At 39.5% G+C, this 25,168-nt stretch overlaps 1 protein-coding gene across 2 annotated transcripts in view; it reads right to left on the reverse strand.

Annotated features, from left to right (window-relative positions):
- Nucleotides 1-1,008: 1,008 nt before the first annotated feature.
- Nucleotides 1,009-25,168, reverse strand: part of LOC102788485 (guanine nucleotide-binding protein G(s) subunit alpha-like) — a 36,249-nt gene continuing 12,089 nt past the window's right edge. The window contains exons 5-12 of one of the 2 annotated variants that reach the window (XM_006782747.2): nt 20,302-20,399; nt 7,817-7,871; nt 6,491-6,564; nt 6,303-6,361; nt 5,996-6,116; nt 5,019-5,149; nt 4,159-4,226; nt 1,009-3,543 (exon numbers count right to left, since the gene is read on the reverse strand). In XM_006782747.2, the coding sequence (XP_006782810.1) occupies nt 3,397-3,543; nt 4,159-4,226; nt 5,019-5,149; nt 5,996-6,116; nt 6,303-6,361; nt 6,491-6,564; nt 7,817-7,871; nt 20,302-20,399 (753 nt within the window). In that variant the 3' untranslated portion in view covers nt 1,009-3,396. Of the gene's footprint in view, nt 3,544-4,137; nt 4,227-5,018; nt 5,150-5,995; nt 6,117-6,302; nt 6,362-6,490; nt 6,565-7,816; nt 7,872-20,301; nt 20,400-25,168 lie in introns of both variants that reach the window. The other variant, XM_006782746.2, reaches the window with a different exon arrangement.

A 25,168-nucleotide genomic window follows, 5' to 3' on the forward strand; every position in this document is an offset into this window, starting at 1 on the left:
ATCATTTGCTTGTAAAGCACTCGATGGATCAGCCAGCACCACAATATAGAACAATAGTACTAATACCATACTGTGGCTCTAGGTCACTGAGGTCCTCCTCCAAACTTCTTTCAGACCCCAGCTCTTGACTAAGAACCCAAGTTGACAAGACTTTGCGGGGCTCATCCAGAAAGCGGCAATCATTTCTCGAAACTCACCTTTTAGTCAAGTCTGAGGTGCCTCGTAGTTTCTGTCAAGTCCATTGTGAACATGCTGCTCTTTCTGTTGTTCTATATTTTCCTATTTGTAGAATTGATTTTCTTTTAATAATTTTTATCTTGAGTTTTTTTTTTAATTAAATTACTACTACTAGTCTGAAAAACAGAAAATATCCACTGAGCAGAGGTGCTCTGCATAATAGCCAGTCTTCTTCAAGTTGATAGGAAGGCAAGACAGGTAAGACGATAACCCAAATAACTCATTACAACAAAGGTATGCAGAAAAATGTTCCGTCTTGATGAGTCTTGTTTTCTGCAGACGTCAGACGTTGGGTTAAACAACATGAGAGCACGGATAGATCCTGCCGTGTGAGTGTCTTGAGGCTGCTGGTGGTCTAATTGTGTGGGGACATTTTTTGGCACACACTTGGCCCTTTAGTACCAAACTTTAAACAGCAAGTATTGTTGCTGACCATATCCATTCCTTTATGATCACAGTTGAACCATCTCCTTTATATAAAGCACAATTTCACAAAATTTGAATAATCTCAAACTAGTTTCTTCAACGTGTTTAAAATATTGACTGTACTCAAATGGCCTCCACAGCCACCAGATTTCAACCCAACAGAGGACTTTTAGGATGTGGTGGAATGAGAAATTTCCATCATGGATGTGCAGCAACTGTGTGATTTTGTCATATGACTATAAACTGAAATCTCCAAGGAATCTTTTTCCAGCTCCAGTTCTGAAGCCAAAGGAGGTCCAACCCAGTACTAGCAAGATGTACCTAATAGAGTGGCTGGTGAGTGTATATGTGACTTTGTTTTTATTTTTTAATTTGTTATGCACTCTTTGTTCTTTCTCTATATGAATAAAACATGATATACTCTGAACAGTTACCACTTGTGGTAAAAAGAAAGAAAGAAAATAAGGTTAATAAAATATGAACCCCCCCAATCATTAAAGACTGGATTCACTGAGTGGCTGAGGTGTTAGACAGCGACTGCTTCAGCTCGTGTAATGTTGATCTAATATACCGATTTCTAAGAACAAACCAAAGACTAAAACAACCGTTTCCTCTTGTTTGAGCAAAAAGAATTTGGTTTATGTAGAAACAAGCAATGTTTTGCAACTGGATATTTCCCTCCTCTCCAAATGAGTTAAAGCTAAAAATAAAAAAGAGAAATGAACACCCACCCCGCTGCACCCAGAATCGCCACCACCTGAAAATATTTGCAGGTTACGGACAGAAAGCAAAGGAAACCCGGGCGACAGCTCACAAGGGTGATGGGGAGGTAAGTGTACAGTACATATATATAAAATATAAAATCTGACATATATTTTATATATATATTAAATTGTGTTAGGATTCAGTATCGTTCACTACACAGCATTAAAGTGGTGTGTCTTATTATCTTTTTTCCTTCATTTTTCTTTTTTCCAACGCTATCATATAAACCAGAGGAGAGTCAAAGCAAAACAAATGAATCAACGAACAAACAAATGTGGGAATAAAATGGAAACTAAGCAACAGACGAAAGGCCTCCGCCCCGATCCGATGCCCGTTCCCCGTCCCCCTCCACCCCACAACCACCCTCCCCAGCGGGAGGGGTGAGCTAGCCCGGACGAGGTGGGACAGACCCGTCCAGCTGTACAGCGCAGTGAAACATAACTTACATATTAGCTCATTTTTACACGTACAGTCGTGATCAAGGCACAGGGATCTTCTACAAGTTATTTTTTTTTTCAATAAAGTTGTACAAAATAATACATTTTACAGTCTGTACAGGAATAATAGTCCAGCAGTAAAATAAAGACAGACGTACTTAAAGCCAGGAAGGGAGGAGGTGGGAATGGGAGAAGTGAGAGAACAAGACGAAAGGTAAAGGGTGTGGAGGTGGGTCATAGTGTGGACAAGGAGGCCTGTGAGTGCATGTGCACGGGTGTGTGTGTTAGTGTGTCCGTGTGTGCTCCCAGGTCAGAATGTCGCATCCAGCCCCGACGAGTCGTTTCTTCGACTTCGTACGTTCCTTTTGCGTCGTCATGGTTTCCTTGTTAAATAAAAATTCCACGTATTCAATAGTTGTCAAATAGCAGCAGGAGCAAAGGGGGCGAGGATGTATATATTTTATATATATGTGTGTGTGTGTGTGTCTGTTGGAGGTTTAAATGGTGCACAAAGGCAGATCTCACACACACAGTGTACACCCACACACAACATGGGGTAAAAACTAACAAAAACTTAAAAGTTGAATTGCGTTATTACAGGAATATATAATATTTATATTTATATATTTATATATATATATATACATATTTATATACACACATATATAAATATCTATATATATAGCTTGGATTTTTTGCACTGCATGAAGTTCACTGGTATGCATGAGTTTATGCATTGTATGATATTCATCTTGTTTATTTATTTTTCTTTTTTTCTGTTGTTGTTGTTGTTTTCTGCATCCCTCCTTGGTTGGATTCTTGAAGAGCCGTGTGGTCTTCTGTTAGAGTCACGCTCACGTCCGCAGGCAGCCATTAGTCAATTAGTCCATCTGTCCATCCCTGGGCACAAAACAGCCCTCCTCTGTATCATTTTGCCACCCTCGCCGTCCGCCGTTCTCTTCCTTCGTGTTCAGCACTAGGTGAATAAACTCGTCCCTCTCAGAAGGCATTATTCAATTTAGCCTCTGCCGACTTTGGAAAGCAGTAGGACTTGACTTTTGAAAGGCTCTGTGAGAGTGTATGCGTCTTACTGCGGTATTAAAGCCTATCTGAAGTCGTCTCTCATATCTGTGTGTGTTTGTGTACCTGTGAGCATGTGTGTTCATTTAACTGAGAGAGCGCTAAAAGGAGAGTTCGCCTACACTCAGGGATTCCAGTCCTGACCCTCTTTCCTGGGTCAAAGTGTGGCTGAGTACAGCAGTCATTCCAGGCTGATAGTTGATGATGTGGTGTATCTGTAACAACGTTTCCTTTGTTTTGAAAAGAGTCTTTCCGCTGTTCAGCTTTTCTGCAGTTGTGTTTATCGGGAGAAGCTGTATCGGAGTGGAGGACAGGGCAAGGCGCTCAGTTGCTTGCTCGGATGTTAGGTGAAGTTGGTGGAAGTGGATGAGTGGATTGGCTAACTGGTCGGGAGGGGTGTTTAGCTAGGTATGATGATAGGTAGTTAAGTAGGATTGGACGCCGCTGCCAATCACAAGAGCTCGTACTGCCGTAGGTGCATCCTCTGTATGATGTCGCGACAGTCATTGAAGACGCGGCGGATGTTTTCTGTGTCGACCGCACAGGTGAAGTGGGGATAACAGTAATGCCGCCCGTCTCCGCTGGCTGTGCTGATCCTCTGAGAAAAGAGTCACACAAAGACTAGTTGGTACTGACGATGCCCGCAGAGTAACGCAGATCTAAACTTGTCTACCACTTTTTATTATATAGAAGGGAGGATCTGTATATTACCGTTTCTATATTATCATGTATTTTTTAAATGTAACTATTGAGCTGTCATACATTCCTAATATCCAAAGTTAAAAAAAACCCTCATGGGCGACAAATCAGAGAACACTCATATATGCAGTATACTCATTAAAATATAATTATTCTAACACCAAACTGAGGGAGAACTTTTTTTTCCAGTGGCAGGTATTATACTCCCCACTGATACACATGGATAGTTTGTGTACTCTGGTGTAGTGACAAAATCTACATCTCTGGGACATAAGCGGTCCATCAAATGCTCAAAAACATTGAAACTATGTTCAGCTCCTTCAGCAGTGCCAGAGTAGAGAGACTGAGTGGAGTTCAAGCCAATTTGGAAATGTAAATCAGCCTCTAAAGGAATTTTGTCAGGAATATAACTCAAACCTCATATTAGTCGTTTATGTCATATAAAAAAAAGAAAAAAGGGAAACTAAAGTCAAAGAGGCAAAACAGGTTTTACCTCTTTGACTTTTGTACACACCAGAAATTCATCCCGTATGAAGTACTTTGCCCTGGTAACACGGGGATCTTCACCTGGCTCCGGTATTGCTGTTGGAAGAAGAAATCTGGTCACATTCGAGTCACCTTCACGCCGCAGCGTTAAATAGTCACACGGTGCAGCACTGTTACCACAGAATAAACCACATTAGAGTTAAACAGCTAAAAATGGCCAATACTTTACTTGATCTCAGGACCGTAACTACTGATTCTCACTGAGCGCGAGGAGAAAAACCTCAGCATGTTTACATATTAACATGTCAGTGCACTGCGGGCGTTAGCATGTGTGACATTTCGATGGAGCACTCAGAACTCAAACTAACCAAGAGCTCCGGCCGTGAAGTCACACGGACACACGATCTAACTGAATAACAGGAGGCAGAGCCTTCAGCTATCAGGCTGCTTTGCTGTGGAACCAGCTCCCATGGAGGACTGTGTTAGGTGATCATGAACCATCCCTTTGTTATTCTGGGTCGGTTTATATGCAACATCTGCACATCATAAAGTGTACTCTCCAGTTTTTTTGTTCATGCTAAAGCCACGCTCCCGCTTCTTTGTCATCTCTGGATTGTTTCCCCTCTTTGAGTCTCGGTCTGCTGGTGGTCTCTCTGGAGTGCTTGCTCATAGTGAACTTTTGGATAATACAGCTTCTCCCTCTGATGTTGTACGCTCTCTAACTTGTTCCTTGAGATGAAAGTTGCTAACAGGAGCTATATAAATATTATTGTATTAAAGTGGACAGTTCTGGGGATTTTATTGTGCATCATCAGGGATAATGTTTGGGGGGAAAAAAAAGACTGACAGCAAGATGAAGATGAGCAGATCCAAGAGCGCCAGCCTTACCATCATCAGGCGTAGTGTAGCGTGCAAACTCTGGGAAATACTCCTCAATTTTAGATTTTCCTGCCAAAACCTTCTCAGCAAGCAGGTCCTGTTTGTTCAGGAAGAGGATTACAGAAATGGTCCGTAGCCACCTGCGGAGGGAAGTGAGCAAGTTCAGACCAAGGTTAGTTTCAGACCCAAAACATGTGTTGCTGGAGAGTCACTGTTTTTCAAGTAGAAATTACATTTTAATAGACTTTGGCTGGAGAACACGGCAATAATTTACTCTCTGGAGTTCTGGGTTAAAAAGGTCTTAGAGCTTCTGCCATAAACAGCCCATATGGAGTCAAAGGCGGACATGGTGTCTGCTCAGAGCTTTGTCCCCCTACATATACACCCTGAATCAGAAATTTCACATTTTCTTGATTTTCAGAAGAATTTTTTTAGTGCATCGTTCACGTAAACGTATCGAGCACTGTGTTTAAATTTACTGTACTTATCTCTGAAAAGAAATGACTTCTCTTACCAAACTAGCAAAAGCAGCAGCCCCTCAGATGACAAACCTTCCCAGCTTGATTTGTGTTTTCATTTGCACAGCTAACAGAAAGCTCACGTCATGTCTCATATGTTCTTTTGATCCTATTTTATCTTTATTTTTTCCCCCGTATTTCCCTGCTGTGTGCAAGATGGCTTGTAACTAGGCATTCCTCTGAACTCAAAGTCTTAAAGTTTTATTATTTTATTGTATTGTTGTATATGACTTTCTTTTAGCCCAAACAATGGAAAACTACCAGTCACAGCAATTACATACTTCGCTCTTAAGTTGCTCTTATGTCTGGAAAGCACCTTCTACAAAGTGTCACAGCATTTAGTTTCTATAGTGTTTTTTAGCAACATTTCTTGGTTTTTATGACTCCCTTTTGTCTCCTCACCTTCAAACAAAAACAGACAAAAACAGAAAAGAAAGAAATGTGTCCAAAGAAAAATTTGTCTCTGACCTGTTGTTCCAAATGTTCTTGAAAAGATTGAGGGCTTCCTGTAGTCTGTTAGTCTGATTATCTTCTCTGATCACCATGTTGTAGCTGCTACTCGCCACCACAAAGATGATAGCTGTCACATCTGCGGCACACAACACAGAGCAGGATTAATAAAACCCCTATGAATAAAAATACCCAAAAACTCTAGATACAAATTCCGGAACACTACATATATATCTGCTTTAGTAACTTTATAAACCCAATGACATGAAAAAAGCAGCAAAGTGAGTGTTAGATACTTCAGAAATAATTCAGGATCATCTCCTACCATTAAAACACTGGATCCACTTTCGCCGTTCATCCCTCTGACCTCCAACGTCGAACATACTGAGAGACAGAGGAAGTTAAAAAGTTTTATATTTACACTTTTATAACAGTATTAATCCTTTTATTTGACTTTTTTTTACTTTCGCTCTATCGCACACATCGTGATAAATAAACATTGAGGTTGCTCACTGGAAATTAACTTTGTCTATTTGAAATCTTGTCTCGAAGATCCCAGATGTCAGTACTCTGCATCTTAGCAGGTCCTGAAAAAAAAATAGAAGTAGGAGGGTTAAAGGAAGCACAAGTGGACGATGAAGCAAAAAAATGGCAGTAAATGGGCAAGAAGTCGACTTTCGCGAGGAAATAAAACAAATAAAGATAACTGATGCGTGCGTCTTCAAAGTCCATCTAAGGAACAGCTTTTAAACTTAAATGCCGGGATGTGTGGCACAGTTCATATTATGCACTTATCCGTATTGATACACATTATAAATAAAATAATTTTAAAAAGAAGCTGTGCATATAGTCCGTTTTCAATAAGACATACTGAATAATAACACCTAATAATGAATAGTGTTTGTAGATGAGTTGATTTTTTGTAAAAACAGGTCAAAAACAATCAAATTCAAAATTTTCAAATAAAATCAAATAAAAGCAGATAAATTTCACACTCATTTTACTTTTAATTTTTCTATATTCACTTTCCATTTCCCACGGCACTGTTCTTACTCGCTTCTACGCTAATTACAGCTGATTGTACATAAAAATCTAGAAAGTATTCACCAACTATGATTTTAAAAACTGCCACAAATGTGGTAATTATAATTTTCTGCAAACACAACGACGCACATTTTCTATATGCAAACATGCCCCGTGCACGGCTCTGCTGCCCTCAGTGGTGATGCATAATTACAATGCCGTCATGAAGGTCTCTTCCTGCTTTCCACGTCCAAACAGGTCGTTGGGACGTGAACTTCACCATCTGCACACGCTCGTTTCACGTATGATATGACGTGTACTGCAGTTCACATCCTTTGTCTGGTTCCGGCTTCACAGTTAAACACACTCACACTTTTTACTCGAGTTTCCCCAAGATTGAACTTTGACACGTCACAGAAGGGAAGGCACAGGTGCCTCCAAATAATATTCACAGAGCATGAGTGTGTCATGATGGGAACCTGAAAATCAGGAATTATTTGAGTTTGGTGAATAAATGCAAATGTCTGGCAGGCTTTGCTCTGGTGGTTCATCACCTTCAATCCTGTTTGTGTTATTACAGTGAACTAAAACTCAAAAAATGAAAGCTACAAGAGAAAAAAACATTTTGATTAACTGGAATAGAAAACAAAAACTACTCTCCATTTTTGTTTTTGCTCAATTTGAATATTATAGAATATACTAAACACTGGTGAACATTTTTAAACAATAAAATAACAGAATATAATTGAAACTTATAAAACTAAATAAAAATAATAAAAACTGTTATAACTGGTGTTTGAGCGCTGACTGCCTCACCTGATCAGTGGGTGTGTAGTCGTTCTGCCTGACCACATCAATCCGGTCTAGGAAGCTGCAAAGACAACACAAAAGCTTTTAAATCTCAGCTGAAACTGTATAGGAAAAATACAATATTACAATAAAACTAATGTATTGCTTACTTTCACAGTAAATCAGTCCATTTTAACTAACCACAGTAATCTTCAAAATAAAACCTACTGAACTGTAAACGCAACTTAAAATCCTCCTTAACTCACCAACCTATCAGACTGGAAGAGTTTGGCTTCAAAAACGCACACAAACACAGGCCGAGCGCTGCTGCCGAGCACGGCAGTGAGAGCTCGGGAAACATGGAGGATATGAGTCCCTGAATGGCCACGAGGGGGCGAGTGTTTGAAATCGCAGCGAGATCAGAGGCAGCCAGTCTGAGTCACCGGCAGCCGTTTGCTCTGTCAGACTGAAGAAGCCTCGTCAATGGAGCCGCTGTAGTAGTACTTGCACAGAAGGAGAAGTGTGTGTGCGTGTGTGTGTGTGCGTGGGTGGGTATGCAGGCCTACAGCGCGTTCATATTTTGAAGAGCGCCTACCCAAATGCATGTTAATGGTCTGTGTGAACGGGTGTCTGCTTTCAAGGTGTGTGAGGCAGCCTGACGACTCTTTCGGAGTTGTCTGGACCGCAGACACTTTCACACTAGTACCCGTCGTGTACATGCACACCAGGATTAATGAGATTGCCTAAATTTCACACAGGAAAAAAAACAACAACTTCCCTATCATCTCCCTTCGAGCCACTGCACATGCATGTAAATAAAATGAAGGTGGAAAATTAAACTTCCAAGCTGTCCAGACAGGACTTTCACATGTAAAGAGGTAAACATTATCAAAGAAGAGTTGCTCAGCTGTGGCATGGAAAGAGGAGTGAGCTGAATTCAGGCCAGTTATACCGAAAGGAATTTGGTGATTATCTTTAAGCAGCAGCGTCGCACTCGCCTGCACTGATCGAGCGCAAGTGCTGCAGTTTTCCTACAGAAACTGAGCTGAAAACTTCACAATCGCAGCTTTAATATCATGCAAATGTTTCAATCACAGATTCTGCTCTCAAACTTAAACATTTGCATATTAAACTTTAGCCCTTCCTCGTGTGTGTTACCATGTTATATTAAACAACAAGATCTCAAGTAAATACTGAATGGACCTGAAATGCAGTACAAATAATTACAGGGGTCCCCGACAGATATAGCTTGAAATGCAAAGGGAGTCTTTCTGCAGAAAGAAACTTGAAAATTACCTCCATACAAATTGTTAAAATAAGACACCAAATACGCTAAATGTACTTTATTATACCTTATTGTACTTTAACCTTAATGTACTTTAATGTACCTTATTCCAATGCATTTCTACTTCACAAAATTCCTGAACAATATTTAAATATTAAAGCTTTCCCCTGAGAAGCATGTTTTAAGCAGGAATGAGGGTTATAGTGCGGTGGTGTTAAAGTGTAGCCACACAGTTAATGCTTGCTAATTTTAAAAAAATTAACAGACATGGCTTTGATGTGTTAAAGCACTGCTTGCAACTTCATCTAACCAATTTTATTTTAAATCTCTGCAAAGCTTCACCAACCAAAACTGCTTTAAGTAATCCCTGACTGCTTGTTACAGAGTAGTCGCTAACATACTGCGTTCCCGCTCTGTTCCTCGGCCCGCCCGGCTGTCTGCTTTGAATAATTGTCTACGCTCGATTCTTACAACTAGCAAGGCAAGACACTGGCCTGCAGCCGCCTCTCAGAGAACAGGTATGCAGCCCCCTCTGAGATAACAAGGAATGTTGCGGGCAGGGGTGAAATGTGACAGAAGGGCTGCAGGTAACACACTGAGAGGAACGGGGGGCTGCGTCTGCAGGCGCTACAGTGCTGGACAAACGGACAAAAAGACCCCTGAGCCAGGAAGGAGAGGGAGGAGAAAGGGTTCGCAGAAACAAAGAGCGGGCCATGCGCATTTCTCTGCACAAATGCGCACTGACACAGATATTCATGTAAAACACACAGAAAGACCATTAGGCAGTCAGCCGGTCTGGTACCAGCCGCTCTCTGCAGGGGCCGAGTGGCTCAGGTGCTCCCACACCTCAGCACCTTCGAGTCAAACTTCAGCCCATAACATTACATTATTAGTGAGCACCTCAACAACAGAACTTTCATCTTGGGTGAAGGTGAAAGCTGCAGCTCTAATGATGAGAGTTAACATGCCTGCCCCCAACATCTGCTGAGGCCAAAATCTTGTTTATCTACAGCTCCGGTCTGAGGCATCAACACGCCCAGGACAAACACACTGCTCAATTTTTAGCACTTCTCCCTATTAATAGGAGAAGTGCCAATAATAACCATGCCTACTAAGCTGAACTAAATAATAGTGGCTGCCCCAGTAACAGAGAGGTCTACGGTGTTATGTATATCCACAGGGTTATTCTGGGGTAGCAGACAGGGTGACTTAAACTCTGGAAATATACACAGGTCACTTGTCTGGTGGCTAAAAATGACCCAGTATTTACAAGAAAAGCTAAAATTCATTCTTCTGTTTTCTTCGGGTTTCTTTTCTTTCTTTTTTTGCAGATACAATAAATGTAGGCCACGATTGTGAAAAAAAAAAATACTCTAGCATTTACATATTTTTAAAATGTCATATTTACTTCAATTCTTTATTTGGATTCATTGTTTTATTGCCACACAAACAACCCTGAGGGATATTTAAATATGCTTGTTCAAATTTATAAAATAAAAATCACATGTTTTATCAATTATATTTAAAAAAAATAGACTTTTTTTTAACAAAAGTTCAATTTCCAAATTTCTTCTATATTATTGCTACAATAATTAAAGCCTATTCCAGGATTGGACTGCTATGAAAACACCTTTTAACTGGATCTGCTTTGCACGTGTAATTTTGAACATGATGAAGTTGAAATTGTTTTAAATTGTTGTTTTTGTTTTTTGTTTTTTCATGTGTTGAAAAACAAACAAACAAACAAAAACTTAACAGCAGCAGCGCACTGTCCCAACAAAGCTGACAACACTCCCATAATGCATTTATCTTGCAAAAGTGGCAGTATTAGAACAAAGGATTACTCAGATTATGAGCTTTCATACGTCTACGACTCAGTATTAGATTACTCTGACACACAACTGTGTCGTCCGGCCTGCAACCTTACAGCTGGTAAGGATAAAACAGAAACAGATCAAACGTAACAGGACGGAGCAGGTTTTTATGTTTTTAGGGAGCCAAATTTTCAGATCATAGTACTTTAATTTTAAATTACCTTCATATGAGAAACAGTTATGAAATGTCTCTTTAAAAAAGAGAGAGAAAAAAAAAGCCAGTATTTGATCAAAGAACACATTAACCGTGTTAACAGTTTAATAGTACCAGAGTAATAATTACAGTATTTTAACCTGTATCAGGGTTTGTAGTATAACAAGATACAAACACACAACATCTGGAAAACTTTGCCCCGCCGCGTCCGAGCAGCTCCGCTGTGTGACAACACACACGCAGACACACACAAATCAGCGAGCAGGATTGCGTCCCTAAAAAGCGCCTCTTTCCACATCTCCTCAAATCTATTCATGTCCAAGCAAGTTTTCAAAAGTTCAACCACCATGTCTTTACACAAAGGTAAAAAACGAAGATGCTCAAAAACCTTTACAAATACAGAAAATGCACATTCCTGTCACACTGAGAAGCTGATTAACAGGAAAACTGTGAAAACAAATTAAAAGATTATTAAAAGTTTACAAAAAAAAAGGATACATTTTAAAATTGTACATTTAAGTATTAAATCCTTAAATATAGTTTAGTGTCAATGTTACTGACAATAATTTGGCCATTTATTAACACTTAAGTTTGTTTTTTCAGATTTTAAAAAAAAAAAAAAAAAGTAGTTTAGTATTTTTTTTATGTTAACAGGGCTTTAAATTGTGTCTTTATTGTTGCTGCAAATCTCACTGCAGACACTCAAATGTGTCACTTCAGGCGCCTGAAATCAATCTCAGCTGCACAGAGAAAACTGAAGCTTTACAAGCCTCTGAAGCACCGAGCCCACTCAAAAAAATAAATACAAAAAAACCCAAAAAAATGGTCTCGGTGCTTTCTCAAGGTGGAGGTAATAGGTAGGTGGAGGGAGGGGGACGGTGCAAGATTTGAGGGGGTTACCGCTTCTTCGTACGTTAGCGCTTCACACTGTGACGAGCTGACCAAACCGAAGGCTTCGCCAGCCGATCCTTAATCAAACACACACCACATCCAGAGAGAGAGGGAAGAAAGAGAGAGAAGGCTATGTCTGACATTACAGAGCTGCTCCAAAAATAGCTCCCTGGCGCCCTGGCCTCCAGCTTGGTTGTCATGGCGACAGAACCACAGGCGCTATAAATAGACAATCGGCTCCAAATCTTGTGCTGCTGGAGAGAGGCCAGAGAGAGGGAGAGACAGACAGAGAGAGGAGAGGGAAAAGAAGGGAAGAAAGGCAGAAGAAGAAGAGGGGGACGGAGAGGCAGAGAGGAATGGAGCGAGCAACAAAGAGACAGAGAGAAAGAAATTCAGGGAATGGAGTGGGTTAGAGGAAACAGAGGGAAAAGTGCGCGAGAGAAGAAAAGGACAAAAAAAGAAGGAAGACAATTAAAGAACTAACACACGAGGAAAACAGAGAAAAGTGAACAGATTATAAGAGTAGGAAAGGTATGAGGAGACGAGAACAGAGTGAAAGAGAAAGACAAAAAGAGAACGAAAAAGAAGAATCAAAGATTTAAAAAAAAACTGAACAGGAAAGTGAAACATTAATAAAAGAATGGAAAGTTTAGAGGAAAAAAAAGAACATAAAGAGAAAAGTAAAAGGAGAGCATAAAAACTTTAAAGAAACTGACAAAGATGGGAAAGAAACGTGACAAAAAATGAAATTAATTGATGAACAAATGATCAGAAATCAAAGAATAAAAGAAAGCAACAAAGAAACAAACAAGAGCATGAAGAAAACTTTTTAAAGCGAGACAAAGCCCAGAGAAAAGTCACGAAGAAACCTTAAACAAGGCATAAAAATGAAGAAAACCCCCCAAAGGACCGGAAAGGAAAATACAAATCCCGCACAGTAAAGTAAAAAAGAATACAAAACTGAATGAAAGAAAGACAACGACAAGAAGAAAAATGAAGGAAAAGTAACAAAGTAAACACGGGACATCTAAACAGCATTCAGAAAAATCACAAGACGGCGAGATTACAGCAGCAGCAGCAAAGTTTCCCACAGCCGCCCGTCTCCAAACACATCTACACGTTTAACATCTGCAGCTTGCACACACCTGGAAATTTCATTTAAACATCTTCGGGATAACACACAGTGACACTGCCACCCCATCAAAACACAAAAAAAAAATCAGTTCGTCTTTGCCCCCATCCCTCATCTCCCCTCCCTCCTCCTTCAGGATGAGTCAGAGACTCAATCTCAGCCATTTTCTGTCCCTGCACAAACACCGCCACACATCACGGAGAGACAGAGAGAGGCGAGAGCAGAGGAAGGACGGGGGAGAGAAGAGGAGGACGAGGGTGCCAAAGAAGTACTTTAGGGGGACTCTGGCACATTATCGCTGCGACAACGTTTCAAAGAATCCACAATTAATAAACACGGTGGTAACTCTCGGCCGGTATCACGGCCAGGCGGCACAAACGTAACGTCTCTGAGTGACTTCTCCTACAGTTACAAACACCCCCAATTTAAAAAAAGACGCTCCTAACATTTGAGAAGAAGAAAACCAAACAATAAAATATATAGCAGAGATCAAACATCCACTACATCTGGTGTTTCAAATCTATGGCGTGGCTCTGTTTATATAATTTTATGCAAAATCCTGACGTTATTTTGCATTATAGACGGCACAACTAAATTTTAACAAAGTAACAGAAAATTACTTTTCCCCCCAAATACATTATTACTTTATCCACTTTAATATATGAAGAAATGGAACATTAGCATTTCATTAGAGCTCATGTTTAAGATTCTATGTATTTTTTTTTGTTAATAAAGTGTTGCATATGGAAGGAATGCTTCATAAAATAATGCATAAAAAAGTCTGTTTTGCAAGAGTCCTTCAAAATAAAAGCCTGTAAAAATAAAACACCTTCTCACTCCCAGCTTCAGGTCAGGTACTCCTCGTCATATTTTAACACAACGGGTACCTCTATACTGTCATTTAAAAATAAAAAAGCAGTCAGACAATAAGAAAGCAGGAGACCTAAACAATACACAACATCAATATCGTTCTGGTTCATGAGACTAAATGATCTCATTTATCCAATTTTACGTTGTTCCATGTTTACTAAGCCACACACCAGGAGCTGTGCACCGGCTACTATACCGGCAACTTGTCCTTGTCTGATTACAGCAGTTTTTTGGTTTTTTTTACATGACCTCAGTGTGTCGACATGGCTGAAAAGCTCAAACAATTATGCTTGCCTTACATGCTTGTGCATATCCTGGAAGAAGGCTCACGCTCTGCATCAAATCATTTTTATCAATCATTTTAAAAAAAGAAATAAAAGTCAGTCTGACAGCTTCATTTATATTTTTCACAGATTGAGAATAAAAGCAGCTACGTAATGTGTTCTTGTGAACTCAATTAACGTTATTTCACTTATTATCCGTTTCCTGACAGCTCCACTCCACACTGAAGGTGTGTGTAATGAGGTGAGACAGGAAGAAAGAGGGTAGGTAAAGAAGGATGACGGTGTAAATGACAGCAGGGTCAGACAGATGAAACAAGACCCCTGCGGATGAATTACATGAATAACGTACTTATTTTTGGATGTACAGTTTGTTACATGTTACAAAGTCAGGGAAGCAAATGTTTAAGTTCAGGCTGATGTTGCCTTAAAGTTAAAAGAATGATCTCCAGTCAATTTTTTCCTCTTGGTGTGAGGAACAGAGCTTACAAGAAAACAATCTTCATATGATCAGCAATGATCATAAACAAACACAAAATGATTCATGGTATTTTCAAAAAATCCACAAAAAGTGAAGACTGTGCAAAGCTTACAAAGGACATGTGCTAAAGTATGTACAGCTTTGTTCACTTTTCCAAATATGCAGTCGTCTCCAACTGGTCAGCAACATCTCATTATTGGCTTAGTTTTCCATAACTTCCTGTTTGCCACATGTTTGCATTATTTCTTTGTCTTTAGGCCACAAGTACAAGCGTCTTTCTACTTCTCATTTGAAGAAAGGGCTCAGAATTGGTGGCAATTTGCTTTTTAGAGATGGAGGAGCGATGCCTCTGCAGACAAAAAGCAAGCTGCCACTTAGCTTAGAAGCATATCTGTCTCTGTCCAAAGATGAAATCTGCTTACCACCCACTCTAAAGTTACAAAACATGGAAAAAAGGTGTAACCTTTAGATGTTTCACTGAGATGACAAGAAGCTACAACTAAGGACATGACTTTAAAACAGTTAGTTGATCCTCCAATAAGCCATAATAATATCAAAAATAAAAATAAAATAAAAGAGGTGTATTATAAATAAATATTTGCAAAATTATGTGCAAGACTCGACATATTTAAAATCAGGTACTTACTCAACAATTAATTGTGATTTCTCTTAATTTGGTAAATTAATGAGGAAAAATCCTGAAATTTACAGAGGTTTAGGTAAAAAAATAAAATCTCAAGAAAAAATGCGTGAAATTTATGATATTATTGAAAAAGTTTGGGAATATTTTTGAGCAATAATGCAGTATTTTCAAAAGATTAGCCATGCTTCACTTTTTACAATTGCATGTTGTCATACAATAAATACCACGTAAATAAAAGAAACCACACAAATATTTAACTCTCTCAGAGTTAACAAGTATCTAAGTCTCTCTTTTTAATCCCTCTCTTTTTTCTGGCATCTTGTTGAATGTCCTGTAGCCACAGAGCCTCCTCCACACTGCCATACTACCTGGCCAGATTACCCAGCATGCCCTTAGGGAAAAAAATAAAGCAAACCTTATATTTCCTAAAGTTTATAAAATTGGGAACAGCAGTCAGATACGTTTCAACTGGATCTTTGATCCAATTAAATCTTTCTTAAAATAATAATATAATTTGCGCTCACCATACTGACGCTTTGGACAGCTGATATTCCCCTTTCACAGAGGTTTTTAAAAATGCTTTACATTTCTTATGATGATAAGAAATGTAAGGGTTATTATAAAATAAACACTTATTGCTAACCCCAACTGCAAAAAAAGACTATATTTGAATAGTATATCTTATATTAGGAATGACGCTGCATGCCATTTGAAGTGGAAAGTCAGAATTCCACTGGATTTTCAGCTCAAACACCCCCTCCAGTTGGACTTCCCACTCGGAAAGTCAGCGAAGTCACACCAACTCCAACTTTGGAATCCAACATGGCAGCAGCAGTAAAACTGTAGAAAGTGCAGTCTGTACTACCACTGTTGTGTATTCGTGACTCGCCAAATAAGGCCTACAAAACCTCCAACGTCCCACTTTGAAAAGATGTGGAAACTCGGCAAAAATAAAAGCATCTTTTTTTTCTTTTAAACATCTGTTTCTTATAAATTTGTGTCTTAAATCTCAAAGAATTCCTGTTATTTTCTGGATATATGTACCATTTTTGTCTTGCAAATTTTACCACTGCAAACCTGGATATTTTCAAGGTTAGAAATATTATATAAATAATATAAGAAACTCAGAATAATACACCTGGCTGTACTATGCCCATAGATTTGTGATTTATGCATTTGTCCGACATGCAAAAGATCCCTGGTTCAAGACGAGTAGGAGACAAAAAACCCTCGGAGATTAGGTCAGGAAGGATAACCAGCATAAAAATCAGAAATCAAATATGGGAAGCCATCCACTGTGGCATGCTGTTTGTTAGCAAGGGAGCGCCCAAAAGAAGCTTGGATTTGCCTTTGTTATGTGTATGAGGTAACAGAGTCTGTGAAGTGATGAGTAAAGCAATTTGAAAAAATAAATAAATAAAAAAAAAATTCTTTTCCACTTATCTTGAAAATTCTTACACTTACAGCGACACTTACACACTGCTATACTGTATATGATGAGACAATAGAGACCTGACAAACAGGCCTCGTCATCTGACACAAAACGAACCCTTCGCCTCAGCCCTGTTGGGCAGAGGGGGCAACGAGGCACTGAGCGGACTTTGCATGTGAACATCTTACAGTTAGAGCGCATCCTCAATACGTCGGGGAAAAACAGCAACAATAACGACGCATCACGGCGGAGCATGACGGAGCAAAAAGAGAACCGGTGAAGCTTCAGTGACTTCCTTCTAATCACACAGAGACAAAGCATCAGTGCCATGTCAACTTCTTCTTCCCTTTTTTTCCTGATTTTATCTCCCCCCCCAATCATGACACGAGTCAGGTGATCTTTGCAAAGAGAGAGGCAGGAGGTGTACGTGGTGGGCCTCACTTTTCCTGCGCTGATCCAGGGTTGACATTTTCATTTAATGCTAACAACCTTCATCAATAATGCTGAAGTTGTCTCTCTCTTCTAACACAGTCGCTCATTCTTTCTCCTTCTGCAGCCTGCCTGGGTTAAAAATAGCTCTCCCCTCTCTCTTTCTCTGCTTCTCCGTTTACATAAGCACAGAGAGGGGGGAGGGGAGCACTTCCGGTCTGGCCACCCAGCCCAACATCTGATCCATCATAACACTGGGGCTGCTGGGTGTGGAGAAGAGGAGAGGAGAGGAGAGGAGAGGAGAGGAGAGGAGAGGAGAGGAGAGGAGAGGAGAGGAGAGGACAGAGGAGAGGAGAAGAGGGTTCCTGCAACAGAGGAAAACCCTCATTCAATTTCAATCTCTCTTTTCGATCTTTTGTCATTTTCAATCGCTGTCTCTCCTCAGATGCGTGAAACGCCACATGTGTTCAATCACACTTCTCGCAGTGATGGTTTTTCATGATCATCTCACTGACAGCCTGTGCTGTCAGCCCACCCGCCTCCCACAAAACATAAGAGTGCCACACACACGCAACTGTGACTGCGACAAACAACCGTGGTCGCATTTGCAACATGGAAATGACATGCATACACACCCCCCAATGACAACATACGCTCACAAAGACAGCGGTGTAAAGTAACCGAGTACACTCATCAAAAATAAGTACAACTTCACATGCAGTAGGACTTCTAATTCTACTTTTTGGAAATGTATACGGAATTCACTCCTCATTCATTGGATTGCTTGAGTTACTACAGTGAGATTTTATGTAAAACATGCCACACAGAGCTGAAGGTGGACCTGGTGGCATGTAGTCCCTGCAGATTAACAGTAAATCCTGGGAGACAAAGTCCTTCATTAAGCGTTTCATCAAATAGTTGATTTAACTATTTGTAACATATCAAAAGTCTTACAATTTGAACATGAATTTGTGCAGAACAACTTTACTTTTTGCTTCACTCCTTCCTCTTTTGATCTAAACCCAAAGGTTAGAAACTCGATAACTAAATATATGTGAAGCAGTTTAAAAATAGTTCCCCCTTAACCAGCTGCTACAGTAAAATATGCCATTTGAATTCAAGCATCACCGTTATATCTAGTCATTTATTTCATGCTATGAACATGCAATAAATGACGAATATAATGCTATGAGAGCTTTTATATTTGATACTTGCTTTAAACACACAACGACAAATGAAACAGTCAGCACACGTCCCATACTCTGACGCATGTGATCGTTTTGCGTCTTATAATGAAGCCAGACTGACCAAAGACCAAAGGGAAAGATAACATGCTTGGAACAGCAGAGGGAGAGTCAGGCGGCACGGGTTGGGGAAGTTGAAGCTAACGTTCCTCTAAATTTGTTCCAAATTTCAATGCAGAAAACACAAAAAGCTGTTCCAGGAAGATTAACCAATTCCCCATCAGTGAAAACACACACACTATCACCATCCAAAAGGTCTGCACTTTGTTTAGCAAAGACTAACCAGAAATCCACCTGACAGAAAAAACCAATTGCCAGCACATGGAAACAAAACCTTTCAACAGTCCAATTCACAGCAGGAACATCTGTAACCAAGCACCATGGAAACTTTAGATTGGGTGAGCACAAATTTTAGTCAGAAAATGACCAAAATCGCAGTTAATTGGTGCGACCAACACCGGCCATCTGTGATGCTTCTTTACACCCGTGCTAGCAGCTCTTTGAGGCTTTACGGAGGCATTGAGGTGCTCTAAGCTAAATGCTGACGCTATGACACTAACATTTACCGTTTTTACTACCTTAGCTTAACATTTAAGCTAATATTTGCTAATTAGCACAAAATAGGAACAATAGTTGAACCAATGCAATGAACACATTTTTACTAATTATGCCACAGTTTGGCCTGACACATTAGTGGCTGCTTGAGGGAACTGTGACGCCAACACAGCACCATAGTCATAAATGTGGGCACAAGAAGTAGCAGTGTACTTTTCAATGATAAACACTTGAATATCAAGCCTTTGCCCACATGCGGCGCGTGCCTTCATTTTCAGTTTTTCACGTGCACAAAGTTATTGTCTGTAGGATTCAATATTTCTATAAAGTTTTCTATGTGGTAGGGTCTATTGCTACCTGTTGCTCTGGCATGCTCTCAACAGCACTCGTTACCATGTGGAAAATCCATGTTCTAATAAATAAGCTATGTGAACACGTCCATGGGTAAGCGTCAAAACTGAGAAGAAAATTTAAATGGTCAAAATAGTATGCAAACAAAGCGATTGCTACGTTTTTAGCAGTTTTTTTTTTTTTTTTTTGCAGAACATCTCATCGCAGGCTTCAGGTTACAAAAGCTAGAAGGTGCATGGCAAACCAAAACGTCACCAAAGGACACTGCACACCAGCACCTGTGATGTCATTTTTGGCATAAACAAGCCACAACTGCAAGTATAGACTGACTGCAACATTTCATACTGAAAGTGGCTTTAACCTTTATAGAAAGGTTTTAGTCCAAACTACAAAGGGAATCTCCTGGTGTCCCCACAAGGGAAATATCCACTGGGGACAACTAATGTGAGTCGGAGGTTTCATATTAACCAATTTAATGGTAGCTCAAATATTTCAGTCAATACTAACGTGGTGGACCAACTAACAAAATACCAACACCTTAATAAAGTCCACAAATCCTTTAAAAAAAGAAAAGAAAAGAAAAATGAGACACCACATCATTATTTCCAGCCTAAAGAAATGATCTACAAACTACTAAAATAAACTAGCCAAAATAAATACACTTGACAAAGTAGCACTGCATTCATTATCACCATTTATCTTCACACACTGAGCTCACATAAACCACAGGGGAAAGAACCCAAACCCCCCCCTGAGCACTCATTAAATGGTTCATATGTCTCACCTTTGAGTGTCAAAACCCGAAGAAGGAAGTTCTTAGAAATGTGCCCGTATTTAACTGCTAGTGTACGTACAGAGGTGAAAATAGTATAAGAAAAGCAAAGACTCACTATTGTGCGCAGTCGATGAGTTGATATTCGTTGGACCTTTCCCAGCATGCCCGCACACCTTCGTCTTGCCAGAGGATCTTTGCGTGGTCATAAAACTCCTGAAAAGACAAAAGCTTGTTTGGATCAGCAACATATCTGAGATCTGCAGCTTTCTGCGACTGGAAACAGGGTAACTGATTGTAAAAACAAGAATTACCACCTTATGGTCGTTAACCTCCACCAACACCTGAAGTTGCATTAATTAATTTCAATTACGATTTACAGTAAATCAAATCTCCCTCTCTATAGTCATGCGTCACATATCCACAAAGTTTCTGGGAATGCACGGGCGTGGTTGGAGAAGTGCACGCCCAGATTTCGGCGGGTGTGTGGAGAAACTACAGCCAGACGTCATTATTATCAAATGAGACAAAATATTTCTGATGTTCTGATTTTTAAATAACTGCAACGTGATCTAATTTGCAGAGACGCTTATCTCCAACTTTTCCCCATTTTTGTTCACTGTGAGGCGAGGGGACCATGAAGGGCGCCGGACAGACAGGTTAGACATTTTAAACAAAGTAGAGGCAGTAAAAGTTAAGACTTCATACCGTTTTAGCAATTCAGCTTACATCTGTCAACTTATGTTACCCAGTTACAATTGGCTAAATCACCCAGTGTTGTATGTCAGATGTGATAAACTCCTGGTATGTATGTTTCTCACTTTCTCTCTCTCAACGGCGCATGTTTTTGGATTTTTGGGGGCCATTTGAGCCACGCATTATGCATTACAGATGTTGGATATCATTAACTTACAGGGCCTTTCACACAGGAAGCAACATGTGCTGTGTTGACCTCCAAAAGTTGAGCAAACAGCCCAAAATATGTGTTAAGCTAGCCTTAACACATAATTGTTTGCAACCACATGTAGCGTATACACGTTCTATTCGTCACACAAATGTTCACTTCAATTCAGTTCAGTTATATTTATATACCGGAAAATCATAACAACCGCTGCCTCAAGGCGCTTTATACTGTAAGGTGAAGACCCTACGATAATAAAGGGAAAGCAGTTAAAGTTGGTCAAATGTGACTAACACTTACTGCTGTCGCATTTAGTCAGCTTTTGCAGGACATTCTGATGTCACAGTGAAGTTTACCTTTGACCTTTTAAATATAAAATGCCATAATTATTTTATTGGATTAAGCATTTGTTTATAATGTCATCATTTCCTGTGATCTCACTGTGACCCTGATCACTATAATGTAATCAGTTTAACCGAGTTTGGTTTCAAGAAATCGCCTGAAAAGTGTTCACGAAATGTAGCGTTTACAAGGCGGGATACAGAAGGACCGACAAACTAATGATCTGCTCCTAATATTAGTGACTAGTTATACATGAAAAAGTTGAGTGTGATCTTGGTCAGGCCTGTGTCCCTTTCTTACAGCTGTATTTTTCATCTGGTTCTCGATGGCTGAAACCGTTTAAGGACAGCCGAGGGGGGCAGTGATACACCCCAGCTCAGTTCGGAGTTAAAGGCCGGCTCGCCGAGGAGCAGCAGATGAGCAAACTGATATAAGCAGGAAACAGAGCAGTTCACAGAGTTCATGTAGAAACGGAGAGCTTTGTACCGACACAAGGCTAGACTGTCACTACGCAGGGGCCTATCTTCACTGTGATCTAGAATTGTCACATACAATAGAGACGGGCACAAACAAGCCATTATGAGACATAGAGTTAAACTGTATACTATTAAAAAAAATCAGGAAGGATTAAGTAGGATAATGGAATGAGTAGAAGTCATGGGTTATCAGCTGAGCCTTTCACTTTATAGAAGTGGCCTTTTGTAAGTAACGTAGACAAAGTTACTGAAAATCGCCATAAAAGTGTTACCAGCTTCAGTGTAATTGTTAACCAAATGCTGGGCACTGTGTTTTCCACCTATCACTGCAGAGTTGGTCCGATAAGTAAAGACTAGTTAAAGGCTATGAGCTGGGCTAGAATCAAAACACTCTGAGAGATATAACTTGCTATGTAGCAAGTCCAGTATAGCTAGGCTTCATCTACATTAGCTGGGGAGGGTGGGTAACTAGCTCCCTTTGTTAACCCATTCTTGTTTTAGGCTCTGTGCACGCTCATGTAAAAAGGGGGCATTTGATGTATCCCTCGACTATTCCTACAAACAAAATTTAGAGACTGAATGTCGCCTACTTCTGACAGAGGGATGGGTGATTAAGATACATACAGGATATAAGAAATTAAACAAAAATGCATGTTTGTTTGTTTGTTTGTTTTTTTAATTATGGTACGCTATCAGAAGCTGCTGTGTGTTTCTAACTTGATGACTACAAAAGGTGCAAAGTGTGAAACTATAAAACATATTTTAGACTACTCAGTACATTCAGGTGGGTCACGTGACCTAATGCACGAGATGTAGAAATACGTTTAATTCGTCACCAGATCAAAGTGAACACGATTTAACTCATAGGCTAAAAACACAATTAGCTGCAGTTCGCAGAGTATAAAACAAACTTGAGAAAGGTTGGCAGCACGGGGCCTTTCGCATGTTCACATGTTCCCAACGAGTCTGCTTCCTAAAGGTATGGATCAACAGGTTACATGTATAAAACACATTCCTTCTGCAGAAAATCTTTATCGTTCTTAGAGCACGCTCTAAACGTGGTGATTCTGAAACGACTGTGGTGATCTAGCTAGGTTCAATTAGCGCACAAAACGTTGGCTTTCAGCTCGGCATACCACAGAAACCCACTAATCTTGCTTCATAGTACACTCATCTGAAAAGTTAACCCTGGAAACCTTTGATCTTCTGACATGTTGCACAAAGTGAGATTTTGCCCGTGACATAAATGTTTGGCATTAAGGTGCTGTCACACTTTTTCAAAAGGCACTGCTCAACTCAGGAAACAGTTGTTACTTAACAGAAGAACTAACTGGTCATGTATCCGCCACTGCAGTTTTTAGAATTTACTTTATTTTACGCATGTGGGTTTTAACTTTAACGTTTCGCTGTATCCGATTGATTGATCGTCCCCAAAGTGCATGCATACAGGTGAACTGTATGTACTTACTTGTTGTCTTTACACACACAGTCTTATTTATTAATGTTATTTTAATTTATCCCTGTAGACTGTGGGAAGAGCTCAGAGCAACGTTTTGGACGTGCTGGAATTCAGAAGGTCTAATGATCGTGACAATGACATTAACTTCCTTCTGAACCAACTTAGAAAAACTGAATGTAATGACGTAAAAACAAGTGACACTGTAATTGTATCCTGGATTTAAGGGCTTTGAATTTATAGTTTAGGATAGCTAAAAGCTGTGTGAGCTGGGAAACGCTCTAATGCTCCTCCAACCCTAAACTGGATAAACAGTTAAGAAAATAGAAGCAGATGAACATTTTTAGAATAAATGATCAATCGAAAGCAATAAGCACCATTTGAACTAAATTGCAGCAAAGAAAAAAACCTTTTTATAAATATTGCTAAATATAATTTAGTTTAATAATTTGTTTACCCTGCCAAAAAGCAAAAACCCAACAACTACAAAGGATGTAATTTTTTATCATGATCAGCTCAACTACAAAAAGAAAAGGCCAAAAGAATCTAATAATTAAACTAACATAAAAAAGTGGGAAAGTTCAAATCTGGGTGAAATCTGTATCCATTGGTTGTTTTGTCAGACCAGCTTGTTAATCAGCTAAAAATGTTGGTTTTAAGAAGAAAAGAAGTGTTTCAGTTAGGAGTAACAACTAACTCACTTATTCTCTTTTTTAACTTTATTTTGTTAAATAATACAGTAACCAGTAATATGTAAATATGGCTTTACAAATAAATTTGTTATTTTATTACCAGTTTCTTTCCCTTACAGTTTATGTAGGACTGTAAACTTCCTGCTGTATAAAAAGCTACAATAGCCATGCAAAGTTTTCATGTTAAGAACTGGAGCTTGCTTATAGACCCAATCTGAGATGCTGTGCTGCAGTTATCGTTTAATTATAGTTAAAAGGGTTCCTACAGAATTAGAATTAAAGTATCATTTATATGTTTTAGTAGTGTATGTGTTTATTAAGGCTGGGGTGTCTGTATGAATAAGTCTTTTATTTTTATATATTATTTTTAATTGCAAATCAATACACTTAGACAATAAAAAAATGATAAGAGCATAAAATAAAACACAGATAAATCTTTATGCCAAATCCACAGATGACCTTTATTTATTTCCCATCCTTTTTTGATGCATCTCAGCCTTATTTACTTTTTCATGGTCACTTTCATTTAAAGACTTCCTGCATATTTGTTACTGTAAAACGAAAGTGAAGGTTGGTGAATTTGTAAACACACACACACACACCCCACCTGTCTGTCCTGAAAGAGGGATCACTCCTTTGCTCCTCTCCCTGAACGTTCCTTTTCTTTTTACCATCGAAAGGCTTTTAAGGATAGGGTATGCTGTGTGCAAACAGCTGAGCACAGGTGTGCAAAAATCAGTCTACAAAGACTAAGTTAAAAAAAAAAGTTCAGTGCTTAATTTTTTACAAGGAAAAAGAAATTTTAGTGAATAATAATCATGAGGATTGTTGATTAGACATAAAGCTTCGAGGGGAAATTCACAAAAAGTCTGTGGATATTCAACACAAGCTCTATGCTTATTGTCTGTCTACAGTGAAAGGCAGCGTCAACCAGTCCAACTGGTTTCCAGTAGACCCTAAGGCCAGGCAAGGGGGAGCGGGAAGAGGAGGCCGCTGAGGAGAAGGAGCCGACCCCATCATTTCTCTTTCCTCAACAAACACGCTTTCAGATGGACAAACTGTTCAATTTTTGATGCTCTTTAAACACTGCTTTAAATAACCAGCTATCACTGTGAACT

This window comes from Neolamprologus brichardi, chromosome 5, assembly GCF_056152115.1.
Source record: "Neolamprologus brichardi isolate AB-2024 chromosome 5, ASM5615211v1, whole genome shotgun sequence".
NCBI lineage: Eukaryota > Metazoa > Chordata > Actinopteri > Cichliformes > Cichlidae > Neolamprologus > Neolamprologus brichardi.